Source organism: Nicotiana tomentosiformis, chromosome 11 (genome assembly GCF_000390325.3).
Source record: "Nicotiana tomentosiformis chromosome 11, ASM39032v3, whole genome shotgun sequence".
Taxonomy (NCBI): Eukaryota; Viridiplantae; Streptophyta; class Magnoliopsida; order Solanales; family Solanaceae; genus Nicotiana; species Nicotiana tomentosiformis.
This window is the reverse complement of record NC_090822.1, coordinates 93,201,846-93,226,998: the sequence shown is the minus strand read 5'-3', so window position 1 is coordinate 93,226,998 and position 25,153 is coordinate 93,201,846. Positions and strand designations below refer to the sequence as shown.

At 41.9% G+C, this 25,153-nt stretch overlaps 2 protein-coding genes across 2 annotated transcripts; both read left to right on the top strand.

The window, feature by feature from the left end:
- Positions 1–7,193: 7,193 nt before the first annotated feature.
- LOC138901854 (uncharacterized) lies at positions 7,194–7,661 on the top strand. The gene has a single exon (XM_070189650.1). The coding sequence runs from the start codon at positions 7,194–7,196 to the stop codon at positions 7,659–7,661; it is 468 nt and encodes a 155-aa protein (XP_070045751.1).
- A 135-nt stretch (positions 7,662–7,796) lies between these two features.
- LOC138901853 (uncharacterized) lies at positions 7,797–8,858 on the top strand. Its single transcript, XM_070189649.1, has 2 exons — positions 7,797–8,169; positions 8,500–8,858. Exons 1-2 carry the CDS (start codon positions 7,797–7,799, stop codon positions 8,856–8,858), a joined length of 732 nt encoding a protein of 243 aa, XP_070045750.1.
- Positions 8,859–25,153: the final 16,295 nt, after the last annotated feature.

Here is a 25,153-nt window from a genome sequence, read left to right as displayed (position 1 = left end):
ATTCCCGGTACGCTGCCCCCTCCCCCCCGTCTCGAGTTGTTCGCTCGGGTAAGCCAGGTCTAGAACAATACACCCAGGATCCAAACTTAGAATGACATAGCCTCATACCGGATCCCTAGTAGGTACGTTGTTTGCACCACGTGCATTTGACTTTGGGGACTCAACACAGGGGTTGAGTCCGTCTAGGACAGGTGTAACCAAAATTAAAAGACCATCCTGATGCATTTTACGTGCTACTTGTGCATTTATTTGCTTCGGCTTGTATGTTGACCGACTTCTAGAATAGAGAAAGAAAATCAAGAAAAACCATAAGTGAGGTAGGATAGAAAAATATCCGGTTCTGAAAATCTCGGTATTCAAAAAATCCCGAAACTCTACCAAAATTTTGAAAAAAAAAGAGTCATTTCAAAATAAGTCAGATTTTCTGTGCGTCAAAACTTACCGAACTATGCAGGGTTGATTCTCACCGGATGTGAGATACGTAGGCAACCCTCATCCGGTTCAGCCCCGCTTTTGCAAAAAATAACCCAAAATGTGAAAAATACTGCCATTTTATCATAAATAAATTTAGGTGATGCCTTTTTTTTATCTAAATAGCCAGAAATATCCCGACGGGACGCCGAAAGGCCGTTTTTGCAAGAATAGGCACCTATGCCCTTTTTCTAATTTTTGCCACTTAGCAAGCATAGCCCTAAAATCTTCCCTTCTGAAGTGCTGAAGGGTTGTATTTGCAAATGTGGCCTTGAGTTGTTTTAAGTTATATTTTTGCAAAAATAACTTTTTTGGTCAATAATTAAACAAAAATTCACATGTTTTAACCAGTCACCCTACATAAAAATGTGCAGGATGAACACTGTTGAAAATATACCTTTTCGAGTTGTAGATGAGATTCCACTAAGGCTCCACATGTGGTGGGACGACCTGGGGGAGGACAACACACGTTCTGTGACCAAAACACTAGGTGGGCTCACCGGTCTTCTGAAGATTAAGCCCGGGGTTGATATAATTGAATCTCTGATACCATTTTGGGACCCGGCACACAATGTCTTCCACTTCTCCGACTTTGAATTGACCCCTACACTGGAGGAAATAGCAGGTTACGCTGGTTTTGACGGGAATCTCATGCGCCAATATCCGGTAGCACCCAGAATTGTAACCCCCTATAAGTTTTTGGACCTTTTGAGCATTAACCAGCATGTTAAAGATGAAAATTTGGCCAAAGGATTCTGCACACTCCACTTCTTATATAGCCGATATGGAGACCCCCGTGGATTTGAGGCTCGAGACACTGGTTTAAGCCATCAGGGAAAGAAAGACAAGTGGGAAGCCCGTAGGGGTTTAGCCTTCGTGGTTGCATTCTTAGGCACACTGATATGCCCAAGGAGTGATGGACACATAGAACTGGGACTTGAAGGGATGGCTGACTTTATGGTCAAGAAGGCCAACGGTACCCTTATACCGATGATTCTCGCAGAAATTTATCGAGCTTTAACTGCCTGCCGAGCTGGTGCAAAGTTCTTTGAGGGTTGTATCTTGATTTTGCAAATATGGCTAGTAGAGCATCTCTGTTGTTGCCCGAGGTACATGAATCACAGACTGACTGGACTCAATTCTATTGAAGAGTATGAAAGCAGGGTGAATGACTATGAGTTACCAGAGGGTACTGAAACATGGTTCGCATATCTGGGTTCTTTAACCGCAAGGCAAATTGAATGGACTTTCAGTTGGCTCCCTGTTAACGAAGTCATCTACATGTCCGCCGAAGTGTGCTTTCTCCTTTTGATGGGCCTTCGAAATATTCAGCCATATGCTCTGCATCGGGTCCTCCTCCAATTAGGAAGATATCAAACAATTCCTCATAGTGAAGATTTGAGTGCACAGGTCATTGAGCTAGGCCCAAAGGCTGGGTTCCCAGAAGAAAGGGTTCGCTAGATTTGGCACCAATGTAGGTTTTTAGAGCCACATACTCGGGTGCGGGATTTGTCTTCTAGAGAAGCTGAGTCTAATTACATGGCATGGTATTGTAAGAGAGCCCAGGTCGATCAAGAGCCAGAACAACCAGCTAAAAGGCCCAATGTCCAACAATTCACTGACGGAGCACAAGATCAATGGGTTTGGTTAGCTAAAGAAAATGAATACTGAACCACCATAATCAAACTAGAAGAATAAATCAGAAACATCAAATTTGATAGTAGTTTGCAGGCTGCCGAGGATGAAGGAGAAAAGAAGAGTTTGGCTCGGGAAAATGAATTCCTTCGAGCTCAAATCCAGAAAATAAAAATAGCCGCCGAGATGCCGGTAAGAAGTGAGAGAGATGAAAGAATTATAACCAACCTGAGGCAAAAGTGCATAACTATAGGACTGATTTGACAAAGGCTGCTGAAGAATTGGCAAAATCTCAAGCAAAGTTGGAAAACAATGCAGAAGAAAGGACAAGGTTTGCTCAACAGTTAAAACAAAAGTATGACAAAGTAGTCACAAGAGCTTAAAAAGCATGCAGGGCCTGAGTGACCAGAAGATTGTCTCGTACTCCGATTTGTGCATGTTTCCACATATTCACCTTCCAGTTGGCTTCAAGACGCCAAAGTTTGAAAAGTATTATGGGCACGGAGATCCGATCGCTCATCTTAAATGATACTGCAACCAGTTGAGGGGTGCCGGTGGAAAATAAGAGTTATTGATGGCTTATTTCGGGGAAAGCCTGACTGGAATCGCTTCATAATGGTACATGGACCAGGAAATCTCCCACTACACATATGGGATGATTTGGCCCGCGATTTCGTCAGACAGTTTCAGTACAATGTGGATATAGATCCAGACAGGAACTCCCTATCTAACTTGAAGAAGAGAACCACTGAGAGCTTCCGTGAATATGCCATTAAATGGCTCGAGCAGGCCGCGAGAGTAAAGCCGCCCATGGATGAGACCGAAATGGTTACGATCTTCTTGCAGGCCCAAGAGGCCGATTATTTTCAAAATATGATGTCTGCCATGGGCAAACCATTCTCATAAGCAATACAAATTGGAGAAATGGTAGAAATTGTTTCGAAACGTGGCCGCATATTAAGCCAATCTGCTTTGAGAGCTACCTCCCAAGCCATCCATAATGGTTCGGGAGGTTTGGCCAATCGAAAGAAGAGGGAGGAAGGAGCCATGATAACTTCGGGGTCAAGAGGGCCCCGCCGATCACGTGATCACTCTTACATGTCGCCCAGAACCCCACATCACTACTATCCCCACCAAGATGCAACCTATGTCGTGGCACTGCCTCATTATGCAGTGATGAATGCCCAACCCTACACACGGCCACAACAGCACTACAACCAAGCTCAAGCTTTACCTCCCAGAAATAACCATACTTACCAAGCTCCATATAACCCTCGTCCACCACAATACAACCACCAACATAATCCACGTCCTCGTGAGCCACCTATGAGAAGCAATTTTACCCCTATTGGTGAATCCTACTCTAGCCTGCTCCAGAAGTTGATCCAGATGGGTCTGTTGCAACCTGTGCCCCCTAATAGACAAAATCCTGAATCCCTATCGTACTGGGCAGGTACCAGGTGTTCTTACCATTCGGGGGGGTAGAGGGTCATAATACGGAGGATTGTTGGACCCTAAAAAGGGTAGTTGAAAATCTAATAGAACAAAATCAAATTGTGCTGAGGGATGAGGAAGCCCCTAATGAGACTAACAAACCACTACCGGCTTATAACAATGGGTCAGTCGTTGGCATGATCTGTGAGGATAAGTAATTCAATCCAGCTTTGAAAGCCATCATTTCCATCGCCGATTCGGAAACGAGACCCAAAGCTGCGGTAAACTAAGCCATAACTGAGAAGAAAATCACTCAAAATCCTCAAATGGTAGAAAAAGGTGTTGAAACAAAAGCTCGGGCAACACCTGCTAAGAACACAATTCTTTATGTTCCTAAATCCCCAAGGAAAGAACATCCCACTTTGAATACTCCCAAGCAATTTGAGCCAAGAAAGGCCACGTTGAATGTGCCGAAAGCTGTATGTGCCAAAGGTGATTTATATGGCGCGGGGGCTGATAATTTTACCAAGGCTGACTGATTCCGTGGTTATCATCCGCGCACCAGAAAACCCCATGAGAGACCCCACCGCAGTTCCTTGGAATTACAACAAAACAATGGTCACTTACAAGGGCAAAGAAGTCATGGGAGAGGTGAATGAAATGAGTCAACCTGGGAAGTACCACAATCCAGAAGAGTTAAAGCTGAACAATGAAAAACGTTTTCCACCTAAGAAGCCTATGAGCGCTGAGGAGGCAGAAGAGGTTTTTCGAAAAATGAAAACTTCGAACTATGCAATAGTTGACTAGCTCCGGAAGACTCCTTCCCAGGTCTCGCTTCTATCTCTGCAGTTGAGCTCAAGTGAACATCAGAAAGTACTCTTGAAGACATTGAATGAGGCATACGTACCAGTTGAAACTTCTGTTGAGCAATTGGAGAGAATGGCTGGACAATTTTTCGAGGTCAGCAGGATTTCTTTCGGTCGTGATGATTTTCCTCCAGAGGGAGACGCCCACAACAAAGCCATTCACCTGACTGTCAAATATGAGGGCTACTATGTGAAGAGAGTCATGCTAGATGGTGGCTCCGGGGTCGATATCTGCCCTCTTTCAACAATCCAGAGAATGGAGATTGGAACGGAAAGAATCCGACCTAAAAATGTTTATGTACGGGCTTTTGATGGCATTAAGAGAGATACCATAGGGGAAATCGATCTAATTTTGACCATTGGCCCTGTCGACTTCGAAGTGACTTTCCAGATTCTAGATATGGACACCTTGTATAATTTTCTTTTGGGAAGACCATGGATTCACGCTGCCGGAGCAGTTCCCTCCACTCTCAACCAGATGGACAAATTTGAGTACGGGAATCAAGAAATTATTGTCCATGGGGAGGACGAGCAGTCCATCTATAGGGATCCTTCAGTCCCATGCCTTGAAGCCAAGCAAGACAATGAGCATATTGTATACCAGACTTTTGATATTGTGGTTGCCGATCAATATAAAGAAGGGGCCCCATGCCCACAACCTTGCTTATCTAATGCCTCAGTCATGGTCACCACTGAAATGATTAAACATGGGTACAAGCCCGGAAAAGGGCTCGGGGTATCTCGACAAGGCATTACAGAGCCTGTCATTTCGATCGCCAATGAGAAGTTTTCCAAAGTGGGTTTCCAAGCCACATAAGCTAATAGTAAATGGGCAGATAAGCGTAAAAAGAAGGTTGGGTCCTACCCCAGCCTATTCTACATCTCGCCCGATCATTTGTCAAGCCCACGTATGTGGAAGAAGAAGAAGAGGCCTTCACGGCCGAAGAGATTGATGATATTTGTGAAGCCATGAAACAAATGCTATATGAGGCTCACATGATCCAGCCAAGGTAAAGAACTGTCGAGGTGCAGTATATGGGGCCAGATGCCAAGCTTCAGAATTGAAAAGCTACCCCATTCCCTGTTAGACGGGAATCCCGGTAGTCCAGTTTTGCCATCTCTTCTACATTACGAGTTATTTCAGGGTGTAACTCGAATGTTTTTACTTTATTGTCTTTTAATTTCGATATAAACCCTCCTAACATCAATTTAATGAAATGAAATCAATATTTCATCATCTATGGATGTCTATTTTCTTTTATTTTGATTTTTGCTATTTTCTTATCTTTTCCTTTTCATTTCTAATAATGCGGACCTAAATAACATGACATGCTTGTGGACTTCATGCCCGGATCCTAAAACGCTATCTAACTATGAAATACTCAATCAAGAAGTAGAATATGATGAAGATGAGGCTTGTAGGGAAATAAATCGAGAATTGGAATAATTTAAGAATAAGACTAAGCCAAACTTAAATGAAACCAAGCCAGTTAATTTGGGCAGTTCAGAAGGGATCATAGAAACCATGATAAGCATTCACGCTGATGAAAGAACTAGAGATGCATTGATCCAACTTTTGTTTGAATTCAAAGACGTGTTTGCATGGTCCTATGATGATATGCCATGGCTGAGCGTTGATTTGGTGGTACAGAAATTGCAAACTTATCCCGATTATCCACCCGTCCAACAGAAATGGAGAAAGTTCAAAACAGACATTAGTGACAAGATCAATAAGAAGTCACTAAAACACTGAAAGCCGGTGTGTTCCGAGTGGTCCGATACACCACATGGTTGGCTAATGTGGTTCCAGTGCCCAAAAAGATGGGAAAATCCGAGTGTGTGTTGATTACCGGGATCTGAACAAAGAAAGCCCCAAGGACAACTTCCCATTGCCAAACATCCGCATTCTTGTTGACTATTGTGCCAAACATGAGATACAGTATTTTGTGAATTGTTACGCTGGGTATCACCAGGTTCTGATGGATGAAGAAGATGCAGAAACGTCAGCTTTCACCACACCGTGGGACTCCTACTATTACTGGATCATGCCATTCGGTCAGAAAAACGCCGGGGCAACCTACATAAGAGACATGACTGCAATCTTCCATGACATGATGTACCAGGAAATTGAGGTGTATGTGGATGATGTGATAATTAAATCTAGAACGTAGGAAGACCATGTGCGAGATCTGAGGAAATTCTTTGAGCGTCCGCGCAAATATGATGTGAAACAGAACCCAGCTAAATGGGCATTCGAAGTTCCATCTGGGAAACTTTTGGGGTTTATAGTCATCCGGAGAGGTATTGAAATAGATCCAACAAATATAAAGTCTATTCGAGATTTACCACCTCCGAAAACCAAGAAAAGGGTCATGAGTATGCTAGGGAGGTTAAATTACATCAGTAGATTCATTGCTCAGCTTACTACCACGTGTGAGCCCATATTTAAGTTGCTAAAGGAACGCGGTGATCAAATGGATAGATGAGTGTCAAGAAGCTTTTGATAAAATCAAAAAATATCTGTCAAATCCGCCCGTGTTGGTACCGTCTGAGCCCGGAAGACAATTGTTCTTGTACCTTACAGTCTTGGAAAATTCTATCGGATGTTTCCTCGGTCAACATGATGTGACCGGGAAGAGAGAGCAAGCCATATACTACCTGAGCAAGAAGTTCACCAGTTATGAAGCCAAATATACCTTATTGGAAAAAACTTGTTGCGCTTTGACTTGGGTCGCCCAGAAGCTTAGACATTATCTTTTGGCCTACACCACCTATCTCATAACCAGAATGGATCCTTTGAAATACATATTTCAAAAACCAATGCCCACAGGAAGGTTAGCAAAATGGAAAATCCTGCTCACTGAGTTCGACATTGTTTATGTCACCCGCACGACGATGAAAACTCAAGCCTTGACGGATCATCTAGCTGAGAACCCGGTTGATGATGAATACCAACCCCTAAGTACTTACTCTCCAGACGAGAAAGTAAACTCGGTTGAAGTAATTCCAGAGGACACTAATGCTTGGAAATTTTTCTTTGATGGAGCTATAAATGCAAAAGGCGTCGGGATTGGAGCGATTCTGATTTCGCGCACATGTCAGAACTATCCAGCCACAGCCCGCCTTTGGTTCTTCTATACAAACAACACTGCTGAGTATGAAGCCTGCATTATGGGCATGAATATGGCAGTTGATCTGGATGTAGAGGAATTGTTTATCATGGGCGATTCTGACCTGATTATTCGGCAAGCCTAAGGTGAATGGGAAACTCGAGACATCAAGCTTACCCCGTACAGGAAAAATGTAAAAGATCTTAGCAAACGGTTCAAGTCCGTCGAATTCAGGTATATTCTTCGATTCCACAATGAGTTAGCTGATGCACTAGCTACCATGGCCTCAATGCTCCCGTACCTGGGAAATATTCATATTGACTCGCTGGAAATCCAAATTCGAGTAAAGCATGGTTATTGTAATGCAATTGAAATAGAACCAGATGCCCAACCATGGTATCATGATATCAAAAGGTTTTTGAAAACAAAGGAATATCCCGAGCAAGCTAGTGAAGATCAAAAGAGAACTATCAGAAGGCTTGACAGCAGTTTCTTTTTTAGCGGAGAGGTCTTGTACAAAAGAACTCCAGATCTGAATCTTTTGAGGTGTCTAGACGCCCAAGAAGCTGAAAAGATCATGAACAAATTGCATTCTGGAGTATGTGGGCCTCACATGAATGGATATGTCCCTGCAAAGAAAATTCTCCGGGCAGGTTATTACTGGATGACCATGGAAAAAGATAGTTTCAATTTCGTCTGGAAGTGCCATCAATGCCAGAAACATGGTGACCTGATTCATGCACTGCCTTCAGAGTTACATCTTATGTCGGCGCCTTAGCCATTCGTTTCTTGGGGCATGGATGTTGTTTGGCCAATCGAGCCGAAAGCTTCAAATGGGCACAGATTCATCTTGGTTGCCATTGATTATTTCACAAAGTGGGTCTAAGCGATCACTTTCAAAGCCATCACTAAGAAAGCAGTGGTGGACTTCGTGCATTCCAACATTATTTATCATTTTGGTATTCCTAAAACTATCATTACAGATAATGCTGCAAATCTGAACAATCACTTGATGAGGGAGGTATGCGAACAATTTAAAATTACGCATCGCAATTCTACCCCTTATCGGCCCAAAGCTAATGGCGTCGCTGAAGCTGCAAACAAGAACATCAAGAAGATTCTCAGGAAGATGATTCAGAGCTCCAGACAATGGCATGAAAAGCTACCTTTTGCATTATTGGGATATCGCACAACCATGCGAACATCAGTTGGGGCTACTCCTTACTTATTGGTCTGTGGAACTGAAGCTGTAATACCCGCAGAAGTTGAGATTCCCTCTCTTTGGAACATTGTTGTAGCCGAGATCGGGGACGAGGAATGGGTCAAAACCCGATTAGAATAGTTGACTATGATTGATGAAAAGCGGATGGCCGCAGTTTGTCACAAGCAGTTATACCAACAAAGATTGGCCTGTGCCTACAACAAGAAAGTGCGGCCCAAAAAATTCGAAGTGGGTCAACTCATTCTGAGACATTCTCCTGTATCATGAAGAAGCAAAAGGAAAATTTTCTCCAAACCGGATAGGTCCGTACATTATAAGAACAGTGTTGCCAAAGGGTGCGCTATATTTAGGTGACATTGAAGGAAATGACCGCGAGACAGCTGTCAATGCAGATGCGGTCAAGATATATTACGTTTGATCCCTTTGTCATAACGTTAACATGTTCTGATTGGGATGACGAAGGCTTTTATTCTCGCTACCCAAATACTACCAATCCTTGCAACCCCTTTCGAGTCGGTTCCCTCTTTCTTTGGTTACCCTCTTTGGAACATGGAATTTGTTACTGAAAAACAAATGATGAAAAAATGAAAAGAAAAACAAAAACAAAAGAAAATCAAAAACAAAAGTTTCTTGAACTACGTTCGACTTGATTCCAAAAGGATACGTAGGCAGCCTCTTTCTGGGGTTCAGTCATACCAAAATAAATATTCACACTTCCCCAAAATTGAAACTAGGGCAGCAGTTATAACGTTTTGGCGATGGTTTCGCCTGAAAGATTCCAAAGTTGTAATTCAATCCAAATCTTTTTTACCCAAATCCTTCAAAAGTCCTTCCAATCAATCGGTGAGAATGTTCAAGGATCGGATAATACAACTACTTGGATCTGATGCAATCAAAATGAGAGAAATAAAATAGGAGTCTTATTGGTGAAAACCCTCACGGGCACTGTAAGGCGACTGCAAGCAGAGAAATTGAAAATTAGAGAGTCTTATTAGTGAAAATTCGCAAAGAGCACTATAAGGCGACAGTGAGAAGAGAAATGAGAGAGGTCAGCTGGTGAAAACCCTCAAAGGGTGCCACTGATCGAAAAGAGGTTCTTCAGTCACTGACATTGACACTGTCTTAGGGAATGTTTCTCGGTTTCGAGGTAAAAGTTATGATGCATTTCTGAGAGTCGGACGGTTCACACAGATCAGGCATCTAGTCCAAGAGGCATGTCATGTTCATTGAAGTTTGCATGCACTCCAGATAAGTTCTTCTATCTATACCCCAAAAGGGACACCTCTTGTCTAAATTAATTATCCATTCCATTGTTTGTTTTTCGTTAAATCCCTTTTAGTCTAACTCTGTTCCAAACTAAGGCAAAAAAGGGATGGCAAGACTGATTTATAGGGTTCTCGTTTGATATAAGCTAATATACAAAAATGGCACTCAACCTCAGTAGGGGCATCAAGTTGACCCCGACTGGCCATAGTAACCGGTGTGTCGAAATCAAAAGCTCATAAAAGAAGGAAATCAAATTGAAGTGCCTATAAGGAAAAATGAATATGAAAACGGTTGAGTCCCACGTGGCTAACCGTCTTGGTAAAGTTTGAAATCTAAAGGTTCCCCAATGCTCTGAAGTTAAATTTAGAAAACATAACTGAGATGCCCACGAAGGCAAAACAAAGTTGAAAAAGGTTAGGTCCAACGCGACCAACCGTCATGTCAAGGTTTAGAAAGCCAAAGGTTATCCGAGGCTAGAAAATAAATCGGTCTTCAGGAAACAACCAGTTGCAGTTGAAAGTATCATCAAATAAGCCGGACCGAGATCTATTGATTGAAATAATCAAGGCCGCAAAACCAACCACCATTTCAAACTAACAAATTGTTCTTTGTTTAAACCGCAAGAAACAGGTGTAATCCAAGGTAACCTTGCAAGAAGCAGGTGTAACAAAAACAAAACACGCAAAGACTAAAATAGCTCTGCCGCAACGACTCCAAAAAGGGAAGTCTTCTCCAAACTCTTTCCCGCATTTTACTCATTCTCTTAATAAAATGATAAAAATGAAAAGAAGAAAAAGAAAGAAAGTTCCAAATCATGGTAGTAGAAGGTCTCCAATCCCTAGCTGCGTTTTCCAACATAGGGTCTCCACTCCCTAGTCGCTTTTCCAACATAGGGTCTCCACTCCCTAGTTGATATTTTATGATAGAGGGTCTCCACTCCCTAGTCGCTTTTCCAACATAGGGTCTCCACTCCCTAGTCGCTTTTCCAACATAGGGTCTCCACTCCCTAGTTAATATTTTTTGACATAGGGTCTCCATTCCCTAGTCGCTTTTCCAACAAAGGGTCTCCACTGCCTAGTTGATGTTTATTTTAGACATAGGGTCTCCACTTCCTATTTGCTTTTGCAACATAGGGTCTTCACTCCCTAGTTGATATTTTTAGATATAGGGTCTCCACTCCCTAGTCACTTTTCCAACATAGAGTCTCTCACTCCCTAGTTGATATTTTAAACATAGGGTCTCCACTCCCTAATCACTTTTCCAACATAGGGTCTTCACTCCCTAGTTGATGTTTTTAGATATAGGGTCTCAACTCCCTAGTCTGCTTTTCCAACATAGGGTCTCCACTCCCTTATTGATGTTTTTAGACATAGGGTCTCCACTCCCTAGTCGCTTTTCCAACATAGGGTCTCCACTCCCTAGTTGATGTTTTTCGACATAGGGTCTCCAGTCCCTAGTCGCTTTTCCAACATAGGGTATCCACTCCCTAGTTGATGTTTTTCGACATAGGGTATCCACTCCCTAATCGCTTTTCCAACATAGGGTCTCCACTCCCTAGTTAATGTTTATTTTAGATATAGGGTTTCTACTCCCTAGTCATTTTCTAACATAGGGTCTCCACTCCCTAGTTGATGTTTTTAGACATAGGGTCTCCACCCCCTAGTCACGTTTCCAATATAGGCTCTTCACTCCCTAGTTGATGTTTTAAGACACAAGGTCTCTACTCCCTAGCCTGCTTTTCCAACATAGGGTCTCCACTCCCTAGTTGATATTTTTTGACATAGGATCTCCACTCCCTAGTCTGCTTTTACAACATAGGGTCTCCACTCCCTAGTTGATGTTTTTAGACATAGGGTGTCCACTCCCTAGTCGTTTTTCCAACATAGGGTCTCCACTCCCTAGTTGATGTTTTTAGACATAGGGTCTCCACTCCCTGGTCGCCTTTCCAACATAAGGTCTCCACTCCCTAGTTGATTTAATTTTACACATAGGGTCTCCACTACCTAGTCTGCTTTTCCAACATAGGGTCTCCACTCCGTGGTTGATGTTTTTAGACATAGGGTCTCCACTCCCTGGTCGCTTTTCCAACATAGGGTCTCTACTCCCTAGTTAATTTTATTTTAGACATAGTGTCTCCACTCCCTAGTCTGCATTTTCAACATAGGGTCTGCACTCCCTAATTGATGTTTTTAGTCATAATGTCTCCACTCACTAGTCTGCTTTTCCAGCATAGGGTCTCCACTCCCTAGTCTTCTTTTCTATCATAGGGTCTCCACTCCCTAGTTGATATTTTTAGACATAGGGTGTCCACTCCCTAGTCTCTTTTCCAACATAGGGTCTCCACTCCGTAGTTGATGTTTTTAGACATAGGGTCTCCACTCCCTGGTCGTTTTTCCAACATAGGGTCTCCACTCCCTAGTTGATGTTTTTAGTCATAGTGTCTCCACTCCCTAGTCTGCTTTTCCAACATAGGGTCTCCACTCCCTAGTTGATATTTTTAGACATGGGGTCTCCACTCCCTAGTCTTCTTTTATATCATAGGGTCTCCACTCCCTAGGGTCTCCACTCCCTAGTCGCTTTTCTAACATAGGGTCTACACTCCCTAGTTGATGTTTTTAGACATAGGGTCTTCATTCCCTATTATGCTTTTCCAACATACGGTCTCCACTCCCTAGTTGATGTTTTTAGACATAGGGTCTTTACTCCCTAGTTTGCTTTTCTAACATAGGATTTCTACTCCATAGTTTATGTTTTTAGATATAGGGTCTCCACTCCCTAATTGCTGTTTTTAGACATAGGGTCTCCACTCCCTAGTCGCTTTTCCAACATAGGGTCTCCACTCCCTAGTCGCTTTTCTAACAAAGGGTCTCCACTCCCTAGTTGATGTTTATTTTAGACATAGGGTCTCCACTCTCTAGTCTCTATTTTCTCTGGGTACACCAATCCCGGCCTATTATCGCTTTCAATAATGAAGTAATATAGAGTTTTGTTATAAATAATTCATGAAATTTTCTTAGTGAAAAATGGGGCAGAAAAAATTTGTTCATTTGTCTGTTTTGGTGTATGAGCAGGTTTTTACCTCAATGCACATGGTTCAAGATAACCAAAAAGAAGTCTCAATTCAAAATATAGAAAGAAATGGAAAAGAAGTGAACTCAAAGTGCAGAAGCGAAAAAAAGATGTGGACTGCTCAAGACATGATTGAAGTCGCAAGTTTTGCATGTCGCGCCTTGATCCGAAAAGCTGAAGAAGAATGAAATAGCACCTACAACTAACAAACATTAAGATTCAGATCAGAGTCTGCATGAAGAACCAACCAAGACTCAAGATCAAGCTTCAGAAGACTTATAGATAGGAATCTTGTAACTCGTAGCTGATAGGCTTAGTTAGTCTTTTTCATTTTTGACTTTGGTCTAATAAGGAGCTCACCAAGTAGCACACAACAAATATCATACACACAACCTAAATAATATGGCTCATTCTACATTCTGAAGATTAGAGACTGATTTTTACACAAAAGCTTTCTACAATTCAGATCCCTTTCTTCATTACAACACTGATTTTTCCTTTTATTAAGTTTCAATTTAGATATAGAAAACAAAAACAAAAAAAGGAAATTCAAAGTTGCTTTATCCTTCCATCTTTTCACTGATTTTACTCGAATCCTGCTGATATGTTGAGTGGCTGCTGATTCTGTTTTTCTTGAGTTGCTGAGATCCATCTCCAGTTTTCAGATTGTTGTCAAGCTATTTTCTGCTGCTGCATTAGTTTCTTATCGTTGCTCTTTCCAGTTTTTCCGAGATCTATTTTCTTTTATTGTCTATTCTGTTGATAAAGGTACACATCTATGAACTCACATATTATGAATTTGACATAATCAAGCTTCTCTACCTTCTTCTGTGATTTTCAGACATTTATAGTGTTCATATGATGTTGTGTTTTAGATTTCTTGTGAAATATTCAAAGAATGTTGAATTGAAGTCAGTTAACTCTGCCATGTTACTGTTGTTTATAAGCTCCTTTTAGGCATGTGCTGTTTTGTTTATATGTAAGTTTTCTGTCTTTCATGCTCGAATTTCAATCTGAGTCTATTCTTAATGCTTGTGTTGTATAATGAATTTGGCTAATAATTGGTCAAATTTATGAATCGCAAAGCCAAGAACTAGAGCAGCGGAAGTGTTCGAAGTCTTTATAAATCGTCTCACCCAGTCGGAAGTATGAATGCCTATGACCGTTCCCCTAATGTCAAAGGTAAATGTGTTTCATCATTAGTTAATTGAGTAGGATTGTAATAAACACTTCAAATTCTCTATGTTCTTTGTTAATCGCCTATTCCCATTTGTATGTAGTATATTCTGGAATTATTTGAGTTTGAGCTGAAGATTTGGGTTAAAGTATTCATGCTGCAGCAAGTAATAATAGGCTATATGTGTAAACATTAATTTTGATTTAGCTTTGCAAGTTCATTTGTGAGCCAGTTTTTTTTAATGCATGATGTTTCTTTCTTTCCAAAGTTATTATTTTAAGTACCTGAATAAGTTGGGCCAAACCTGCCAAAAGGCCCAGTAGGGGCCTAAGCAAGCAAGTTTGAATACTTCAGGTCATTGGGCCTTGAAATTTGGCCCTATGAAGGTTTATTTTGATTTCAAAATCGAAATATTGGGATACAAAATGATTTGTCTTATCTCATTGAATAAACTTTGAGAAATGTTAGCATATAGCATCAGTAATGGATTCTTAAATGTGATTTTGAAACTTAGAGCAATTATAAAAGTCTAATTCGAATCCAGACATGTTCACTCCTGACTTTCCTCAAATCTTAGAAAAGATAAACAATAGTAAACTCCGTAGTTTTCTTTAGGAGCGTAAATAAATCACCAAGACTATGGGTACGGTTCTCGTGGCATATTCATGATACATAATTCAATAATTCGGGTGCGCATTTCATGCAACTCGACTATAACTTCAAATCATAATAATTAATAAACATCGTAGTTTACTTCAGGCGTGATTAATAAATCATCGTGGCTATGGGTACGGTTTCTGTGGCATGGTCACGATACGTAAATCCCAGTCGGGTGTGCATTTCATGTGACCCGACTATAACTTCTAATAATAATAAAAATAAATATGTTGTAAATCGCGGGTGCGTTTCATGTGGTACGGTTTGTAATGTGTACAAAAACAAAGTGCGCGATATCGCGACTTGTTCAAACAAACTCCATAAATAATTAAAAGCGGTTAAAAGGTAAAAATGCACAATTGGTTTCAAATGTGTATCAAATCAGATAATTAGGCGAATTATTAATAGTTGAGCGACTGTGCTAAAACCAATGAACCCGGTAATGCATAACACCTTCTCTCCGGTTAACAGAATTTCTTACCCAATCTTCTGGTTTCGCGGACTTTAAAATGGAGTCAAATTTCCTTGATTTGGGATTTAAAATAAACCGTGACTTGGGACACCATACATTATTCCAAGTGGCGACTCTGAATCAATAAATAATCCCATTTTTTAATAATTTCACTTTGATTGGAAAAACTCCCTACCCCTCTCGGGAAAAAGAAGGTGTGACACCGTGTTTGTCACGCCCCAAAACCGTGGAGCACGACCGGCGCTCAACCGAGCAAGCCTGTTAGATTTCTTCTACCCAAACTCATTCATGAATAAAGAGAATATATGTTTTCCCTAATTAAACTTAAAGTGGTCGTGTCTGCAATTACCAATTTCTTACCATAAGTTTCACCATTTTTAAAGTCTCAAATGGACAAGTAATACAACCACAACATAGAATAGTTTGTCTTTCCCAGTACCAATACACAACCCACACTATGTCTACGGATCCTCTATAGATAAAGAAGAGTACAATAATAATGCCGGCAACAAGGCCCCGGCTATACCTCAACCATAATACATAAAGAACAAAAGATACATGACCCTGGGATGAAGTTGGGCTCACCAAGTCAGCAGGGAAGAAGGTGTACTGCTATCACTGATCAATGTCTCCTGCTGTGGAACCACCTGCATCCATTTAAAGATGCAGCGCCCCGGGTTAAAGGGACGTTAGTACCGTCGGATAGTACTAGTATGAAAACTAAACACCAATTTAAGAATTTAGAAATACAAAATAATTATGATGAATCAGTGCGGAAATAGAATAATATAGATGAATGTCTCAACCATAACAAGCTTATTAAAAGCTATCAACAACATTTATAGGATTTAAGATGAGATCCTCTATAACCATCTTCACACAAAGCGGCCCTGCCGCCTCACTCGATTTATGTAGGTGGAGGAGTACGTACAATACCACAACTATAATCAAGCGGACCTGCCACCTCAGCTCAATGTATGTGGGTGGATGTATAACCACAGTACCAAGAACCTACACAAAGCGGCTATGCTACCTCACCCCAGTGTATGCGGGTGGAAATGCATCAACGATACCAATACCAACACAAAGCGGCTATGTCGCCTCACCCAAATGTATGCGGGTGGTGGTGCCACAGCAATACCAAAACCATACACAAAGCGGTCGTACCACCTCACCCCAATGTAAGCGGGTGGAGGTGCAGTCCCACAATATCATAATCCTTACACAAAGCGGTCATGCCGCCTCACCCCAATATATATGCAGGTGGAAGTGTGTCACAATCACAATCTCTATACTATAATCCCCACACAAAGCGATCATGCCGCCTCACCCCAATATATGCAGGTGGCGGTGTATCACAATCGCAATCTCTACACAACTTGGCATAATAACGTTCACATAAATCACGACTAGAAATTATAACATGTGGATACGTAATCCATAGTTTGGGACACATCCTCAATTTATAATGCAATATGATAAGAGCATTTGAAATACGAATTGAACATATATCTTCATCACAAAAATTATCGGAATACTCGATTTATAATCAACATCTCAGAACTTACAAGGATAATGAGAATTCAAATTCTTAAAGAAGAGTTTAGCCAACATACCTCACTTGAACTTCCTTACACTCTAAATATTTCGGAATTCTTAGCAACTTCAATCTATTTTAGAAATATAATAAATTGAACCAAAATTAGGAAGATGATTATGGTTCTAGCTCATTTGAGCATTTTATCAAACACTAGGTGAGCATTAAGGTTTCAAGGCTCTTTTTATGGAGAATTCCATCATCCCATAACCCAATATTTACCATGCCTAGTTCAAACAATTTCCTACACCCCTTGATATCACATGCATGTAAATAAACAACCCTACTGCCTAGAAATTATCTTACTAATTATCCAATTCTACACAAAATTTGAAAGTGAGGGTTAGGGTATAGAATCTTACCTCTAGGATGAAGACCTAGTGAGTTTTACCTTCTTAATCTTCCAAACCTTGGGCAAGATTTGAAGGACAAATATTGGAGAACACCCTCTCACTCTAGGGCACCCTCTCTCACTCTAAAATTTCAAATAATAGCTCAAAAATGACCCAAAGAGTGTATTAAATAAAATAGGGTCGGGTTTTAAAAACCCAAAAATAGAGCTCCGGAATAAGGTATGCGATCGCATAACCGATATGCGGACCATATATCACTCGCATAGTTGGTTACAAAATAGCCAAAAGAGCTGTCTGTGTATGCGGTCACTATGCGGTCGCATAGTCGACCTCATAATTGCTTCCAACTGGTCCAATTAACGGCCTCACTCTGTGGCCATTATGCGGTCCGCAGAGTGATTCTGCGGTCGCATAATAGACCACAGAAATGCACTTTTTCGCCAAATAATTTTCTTTACTTTCCGGTGCATTGTTCAACCCACATTGTCCGAGCCTAGTCCGACCCAAGAATTTCTACAATCCTCAAACACGTAAGCCTAGTACGACACCATAAAATATTATTTTCTTGGCAAAATTTACCGGGCTTACCACTTAAGTACTTCGAAAGTTTTCCTGGGTGTTACAGGGTTCATCTGTATTTGGTTGTACACCAAATAGACATCGAGAAAACTGAAAATCTCATGGCCGGTCGTGGCGTCGATCATGCTATCGATGTTGGTCAAAGGGAAAGAGTCATTTGAACATTCCTTATTCAATCCTTATAGTCTACACACATTCTTAATTTGTTCCCTTTTTTAGAGACTACTACTATATTTGCTAACCACTCTGAGTATTTAACCTCCTGAATGGACCCTATTTTAAGGAATTAAGATACCTCATCCTTGATGAAAACATGTTTGACCGCGGATTGGGGTCTCCTCTTCTGTTTGACCGGATGGAACTTCGTGTCCAAGCTGAACTTGTGAGTGGTTATCTCCGGTGGGATCCCTGTCATAGCAAGGTGGGACCAAGCGAAACAATCTTCATTAGCTATAAGAAATTAAATGAGTTTTTCCTGAGCTCGGGGATTAACCCCGTGCCCAGCTATACCTTTCGATTAAGCAAGTGTTCACTCAATACGACTTGTTCTAGTTCCTTGACCGTTAATTTTGTAGCATCAGAGTCATCAGGGGCTATGAAAGATCTGGGGACCCCGTAGTCATCGTCCTCATCTACCTCTTGATCCTTCGATTCTATCGGGGCCGATATCAGTGATTGCTATTTGACCCCGTCTTTGACCATCTGGTTCGGATCCTCCGATGTTAGGATCGTGGATTCTAGGATTACTTAATACACCGAACATTTCCTTGGTGACCGGTTGTTCCCCATAAACTGTTTGACTCTGTTGGGTGTTGGGAATTTTAGCACCTGGTGTAGTGTCGAGGGCACTGCTATCATGTTGGGATCCATGGCCTCTCGAACAAAGCGTTGTACCTCATGTCTCCTTAGATCACAAAACCTTAGCTTCCTGGATGGTCCCGGCGGTGTTCACCGGTAATGTTATCTATCCCTTAGTGGTTTCACATGCCATGTTGAATCTGTTTAGAACTCGGACTACACGCACGATTTGATCTTGTAGACCGAGCTGCTCCACGACCCTCGATCGGATGATGTTGGCTGAGCTACCTGGATCAATTAACACACGCTTAACTCAAATTTTATTTACGAGTACAGATAATACCAGTGCATCATTGTGGGGCTGCACGATCCCTTCCGCGTCCTCGTTGCTGAAAGGCAAGGTTCCTTCTGGTATGTAATCTCGAGTTCGTTTCTCCCTCGTGATGGACACTTTGGTGCACTTCACATCCCCTGAGGGACATCGACCCCACCGATGATCATGTTAATGATGTGTTGAGGTTCTTCTTGTTCAATATGTTTTATAGAATCCCTATTCCTGAAATGATTCTTGGCTCGGTCACTCAGGAATTCTCGAAAATGTCCGTTGTTGAATAATCGGTCTACTTCCTCTCGCAATTGTCGGTAATCCTCCATTTAGTGGTCGTGAGTGCCGTGGTATTTACACAACTGGTTAGGATCCCTTTGGGTTAGATCGGATTGTAGAGGTCGAGGCCATTTGGTATCTTTTATGCATCTGATAGCTTATATAATGGTCGTAACATCGACGTTAAAGTTGTCCTCCAACAGCCTCAGTGCTTCTTTAGGCCCGATGGGCCTATCGAATCCGTTTTTGCTCATGAATCCCTAGTTGCTCTGACCTCGATCACTTCTCCTTTCATTTCTCATATAGTTACGCCCAGACCCACTGCTTTTACAGTCTCCATTATATGGCTAATACCAATCCCGATTTGGTCTCGATTCACAATCGATATCTCTCTTGACTATGTCGATGGTTCTGACGGGATAAACGGACCCCGAAGGTGCCCCGAGTTGATCATCTTCCACCCTGATTTTTGATTGATAACGGTTATGTACGTCGGCCCAAGTAACGGTCAGATATTTTACCAGGTTTTGTTTCAATTGTTGTGAAGCCATCGCACTTATAACATTGAGCCCTTGGGTGAAAGCTTGAATGGCCCAATCATCAGCGACCGGTGGCAGGTCCATTCACACCATTTGAAACCGGGACACAAACTCTCTGAGCATCTCGTTATCCTTCTATTTTACTTTGGAAAGGTCCGATTTCCTAGTCTCGACCTTGATGGCCCCATCGTATGCTTTCATGAAAGAATCTGCAAGCATAGCAAATGAGTCAACAGATTTAGGAGGTAAGTTGTGATACCATATCATAGCCCTTTTTCACAGGGTCTCTCCAAACTTCTTCAACAGGACAGACTCAATCTCGTCATCCTCCAAGTCATTCCCTTTGACGACATATGTGTAAGAGGTTACATACGCCTTTGGGTCGGTTGTTCCATTATACTTAGAAATCTCGGGCATGCAAAATTTCTTAGGGATCGACTTTGGAGTCGCGCTCGGAGGAAAGGATTTTTGCACGAACTTTTTGGAATTCAGGCCTTTCAATATCGGCGGTGCTCCTGGGATTTGGTCTACCCTGGAATTGTAGGTTTCCACCTTTTTGTCATTAGCTTCGATTTTCTTCTCCCCTGATTCTACTCATTTTGTCAGTTCCTCGAGCATCTTTATGATCTTCAGATATTCTATATATTTATTCCTCTAGTCCCAAGTTAGGCTCGTTGATTTAATCTTGGCATGACCTTCTTCCACTACCGATCTCATAAGTTGTATGACTGCACCCGAGTTGAACTCGTCGTCCTCGACCGATGACCCTAGGTTAGCGAGGGCATCGGCCTCACTGTTTTGATCCTGAGGTACATGTTGCAAAGTCCATTCTTTGAATCGATGTAATGTTACGTGCAACGTATCCAAGTACCTTTGCATTCGTTCTTTTATGACCTCGAATGTCCCATTAACTTGGTTTACCACAAGGAGGGAGTCGCACTTGGCTTCGATCACCTCTACCCCCAAGCTTTTGGCTAGTTCGAGACCTGCAATCATGGCCTCATATTCGGCCTCGTTGTTAGTCAATTTCACAGTCCTAATAGATTGTCTGACTACATTGCCTGTTATTGGCTTCAATACGATGCCAAGTCTGGACCCTTTTGCGTTCGAGGCGCCGTCCGTAAAGAGGGTCCAGATCCCTGAGGAGGGTCCTGAGTTGATTAATAACTCTCTTTCGACCTCCGGTAATAGGGCCGGGGTAAAGTAGGCCACAAAATCAACCAAAATTTAAGATTTAATGGCGGTCCGGGGTAGATATTCAATATCGTACCCACTGATTTCCACGGCCCATTTGGCCAATCGGCCTGAAAGCTCAGGCTTATGCATGACATTCCTCAATGGGTAAGTTGTCACGACACATATGGGGTGACACTGGAAGTATGGTTTTATCTTTCTAGGGGCGCTTAGCAAAGCGAGCGCCAACCTTTCTAGGTGAAGGTACCTAGTTTCGGCCTCACCTAGGATCATGCTAACATAGTAAATTAGAAATTGCATACCTTGCTATTCCTGGGCCAGGACTCCACTTACCGCTATCTCCGATACTGCCAAGTACAAGTATAGTTGTTCGTCTATCTTCAGCGTGTGAAGCAGCGGTGGATTCAATAGATACCGCTTGAATTCCTCCAAGGCCCATTGGCACTCCGGGGTCCATGAGAAGTTATTCTTCTTCTTCAATAGTGCAAAGAACTGGTGGCTCTGGTTGGAGGACCTCGAAATTAATCGCCCCAGGGCGGCTATGCGCCCGGTTAACCTTTGCACGACCTTCACGTTGTCCACAACTGTGATATCTTTGATGTCTTTGATCTTGTCGGGGTTGATCTCGATTCCCCGGTTAGATACCATGAATCCGAGGAATTTACCTGACCTAACTCCAAACGCACATTTCTCCGAGTTCAACTTCATATTGTATTTCTATAATATGCTAAAGGTTTACTGCAAATATTTCAAATGGTCCTTTGCTCGCAGGGACTTCACCAACATATCGTCAATGTAAACCTCCATTGATTTTCCTATTTGTTCCTCGAACATCCATTTTACTAGGCATTGGTAAGTGGCACCGGCGTTTTCTAACCTTAATGGCATCACGTTATAGCAGTATGTATCGTATTTAGTGATGAAGGAGGTTTTTTCCTAATCACCCGGGTTCATCCGTATTTGGTTGTACCCCGAATAGGCATCGATAAAACTGAAGATCTCGTGGCCGGCCGTGGTGTCGATCATGCGATCGATGTTGGGCAAAGGGAAAGAGTCCTTTGACATGCCTTATTCAAATCCGTATAGTTTACACACATTCTTAATGTGTTCCCTTTTTTAGGGACTACTACTACATTTGCTAACCACTCCGGGTATTTAACCTTCCGAATGAACCCTATTTTAAGGAATTTAGATACATCGTCCTTGATAAAAGAATGTTTGACCTCGGACTGGGTCTCCTCTTCTACTTGACCGGATGGAACTTCGGGTCCAGGCTCAACTTGTGAGTGGTTATCTCCGGCGGGATCCATGTCATATCAAGGTGGGACCAAGTGAAACAATCTTCATTATCTTTAAGAAATTGAATGAGTTTTTTTCTGAGCTCGGGGCTTAACCACGTGCCCAAGTATACCTTTCGATTGGGCAAGTGTTCACTCAATACGACTAGTTCTAGTTCCTCGACCATTGATTTTGTAACGTCAGAGTCATCGGGGTCTATGAAAGATCTGGGGACCCTGTAGTCATCGTCCTCATCTACCCCTCGATCCTTCGATTATGTCGAGGTCATTTGGTATCTTTTATGCATCCGATAGCTGATACAATGGAGGTAGCATCGACGTTAAAGTTGTACTCCGATAGCCTCGGTGCTTCTTTAGGCCCAATGGGCCTGTCGAATCCGTTTTTGCTCATGAGTCCCCGATTGCTCTGACCTCAGCCACTTCTCCTTTCAATTCTGAGAGAGTTACGCCCGGACCCACTACTTCTACGGTATCCATTATATGGCTGATACCGATCCCTGTTTGATTCGTCGATGGTTCTAACGAGATAAATAGATCCGGAAGGGGCCCCGAGCTGATAATCTTCCACCCTAATTTTCGATTAATACTGGCTATGCACGTCGGCCCAAGTAACAGCCGGATATTCTATCAGGTTTTGTTTCAACTATTGTGAAGCCACCGAGCTTCGAACATTGAGCCCTTATGTGAAAGCTTGAACAACCCAATAATTAGTGACCGGTGGCAGGTCCATTTTCTCCATTTAAAACCGGGACACGAACTCTCTGAGCATCTCGTTATCCTTCTGTTTTACTTTGAAAAGGTCTGATTTCCTTTTCTGGACCTTGATGGCCCCGGCGTGTGCTTTCATGAAAGAATTCGCAAGCATAACAAATGAGTCAATAGAATTAGGAGCTAAGTTGTTATACCATATCATAGCCCCTTTTGAGAGGGTCTCTCCAAACTTCTTCAACTCGATCTCGTCATCCTCCAAGTCGTTCCCTTTGATGGCACATGTGTAAGAGGTTATATGCTCATTTGGGTCGGTTGTTCCGTTATACTTAGCAATCTCGGTCATGCAAAATTTTTTAGGGATAGGTTTTGGAGCCGCGCTCGGAGGAAAGGGTTTTTGCACGAACTTCTTGGAATCCAGGCCTTTCAATATCGGCGGTACTCCTGGGATTTGGTTTACCCTGGAATTGTAGGTTTTCACCCTTTTTCCATTAGTTTTGATTTTCTTCTCCCCTGATTCTACTCGTTTTGTCAGTTCCTCGAGCATCTTTATGATCTCGGGGTTAGTCCCTAATTCATTTTCATTCGACCTCTCTATGATCGTTTCATCCCTGCAGATGACTTTTCAGGGTGGATCGGGTTCAACTCTACTCGGTGCGCAGCTTTGGTTATGTAACTGAGTTATCACCGCCTATTGAGCCTGCAGCATTTCGAAGATCACCCTTAAACAGATCCCGTCTTCACCAACATTTTGTGTATTTTGAGCCGCCGATTGGGTTCCACCACGGACGCCATTCTCGGGGTCGGCAGGCAGGTTTGTGTAGATAGCCACATGTGAATTAGCGGCAATTGGGTCTGTGACCGGAATTCCGATGGGATCAATGGGCGGTTCTTTGTCACCGGGCGCTATGTTGTTATTTTACCGTGATGACCGGACTTGTTGTCAACATGTAGGGGTGCTGGTTGAGAGTTCGACATTTTGAGTTTTAACCTGAAATTAGAGACACTTCAAAGAACAAGTAAAATGTAGTGTGTGTTATGAAGATTTGTATCAAATAATCTCTATTATTCTTTGCCCCACTGTGGGCGCCTCACTATTTACCCTCAAAATCGGATAACAATTAAATTTGTAAGTGATTTTAAGGATACGGGGGATTAACATGACACAAATTGATAAATCAAACTGCAATTGAAATAAATAGTGATAAAGTAAATGAGAACCACAAGAATTGAACAGTTTCAGCCTTGGAAGGTTAGCCACCCTTGAGTTGAACATATTTCGATCGATATCAAGACAGAAGAATAAGAACTTAAAGAGAATAATAATGTATTGCTTTGGAATGCGTATTACAATGTGTTAAATGAATTATGAGACCCCCCTTTATAGAGTAGAGCAGTCCTACTTTAGGTACAATTCTATAAAAGGTAAAAATCCATTGATTAGCTAATTGTCGGTTCCTTACTGATACGCGCTGAGAGTCCCGCGGTAATATTCGATCGGTCACGGATATTTCGGTCTTCTGTTGGTTATGCTAACAATGTTTCTTCGAGCTCGATCGGGGCTAAGGTCGACTCCGGGATTACGGACTTAATGTTGTCGAAGGCAGGCGTACAAACTCCGGGTTCTAGCTCGGTGGGACTCGGGGTCGATCTTCAGTCTTTGGTTGTCATGTTCCGAGCCTAACCTACTGTGTCGTAGGCGAGCTCGATTTGACCGTATACACTTACAAGGGATTCTGGGATTAATTATACTAAAAGAATCTTTGAATATTCTTGGCAAAGTTATTTCAAGTCAAAGGGTAAACCTCTTTCAAATTAGTTTGATCAGTTTTTGTTTAACGTGACTTGTTCTGAAATTTTGATTTGTTAATGTAAGATTTACTTCATACACTGACATACGTTGTTGCTTGCACTGCCCTCAAATTTTCATTGACATTTTGGTTATTCAGCTTTCTTTTATAATTCGTCGATCACATCTTTTTCAAATTTCGGGCTTGTAAATGGTTTTGATATTTGTTAAATGAATTTCAAAATTTTAAAATAAAATTTATATACTAGATAATTACATAAAAAGTATACTAGTATAAGTCACAATAGTTTAATT

What these genes read in the sequence shown, in the direction of transcription:
- LOC138901854 (XM_070189650.1), top strand. Translation starts at nt 7,194, where the DNA reads ATGGATCCTTTGAAATACATATTTCAAAAACCAATGCCCACAGGAAGG.
- LOC138901853 (XM_070189649.1), top strand. Translation starts at nt 7,797, where the DNA reads ATGGCCTCAATGCTCCCGTACCTGGGAAATATTCATATTGACTCGCTG. An exon ending in AAAGAAAATTCTCCGGGCAG is followed by an intron (nt 8,170 to 8,499) that starts GTTATTACTGGA and finishes CTATCATTACAG; the next exon opens with ATAATGCTGCAAATCTGAAC.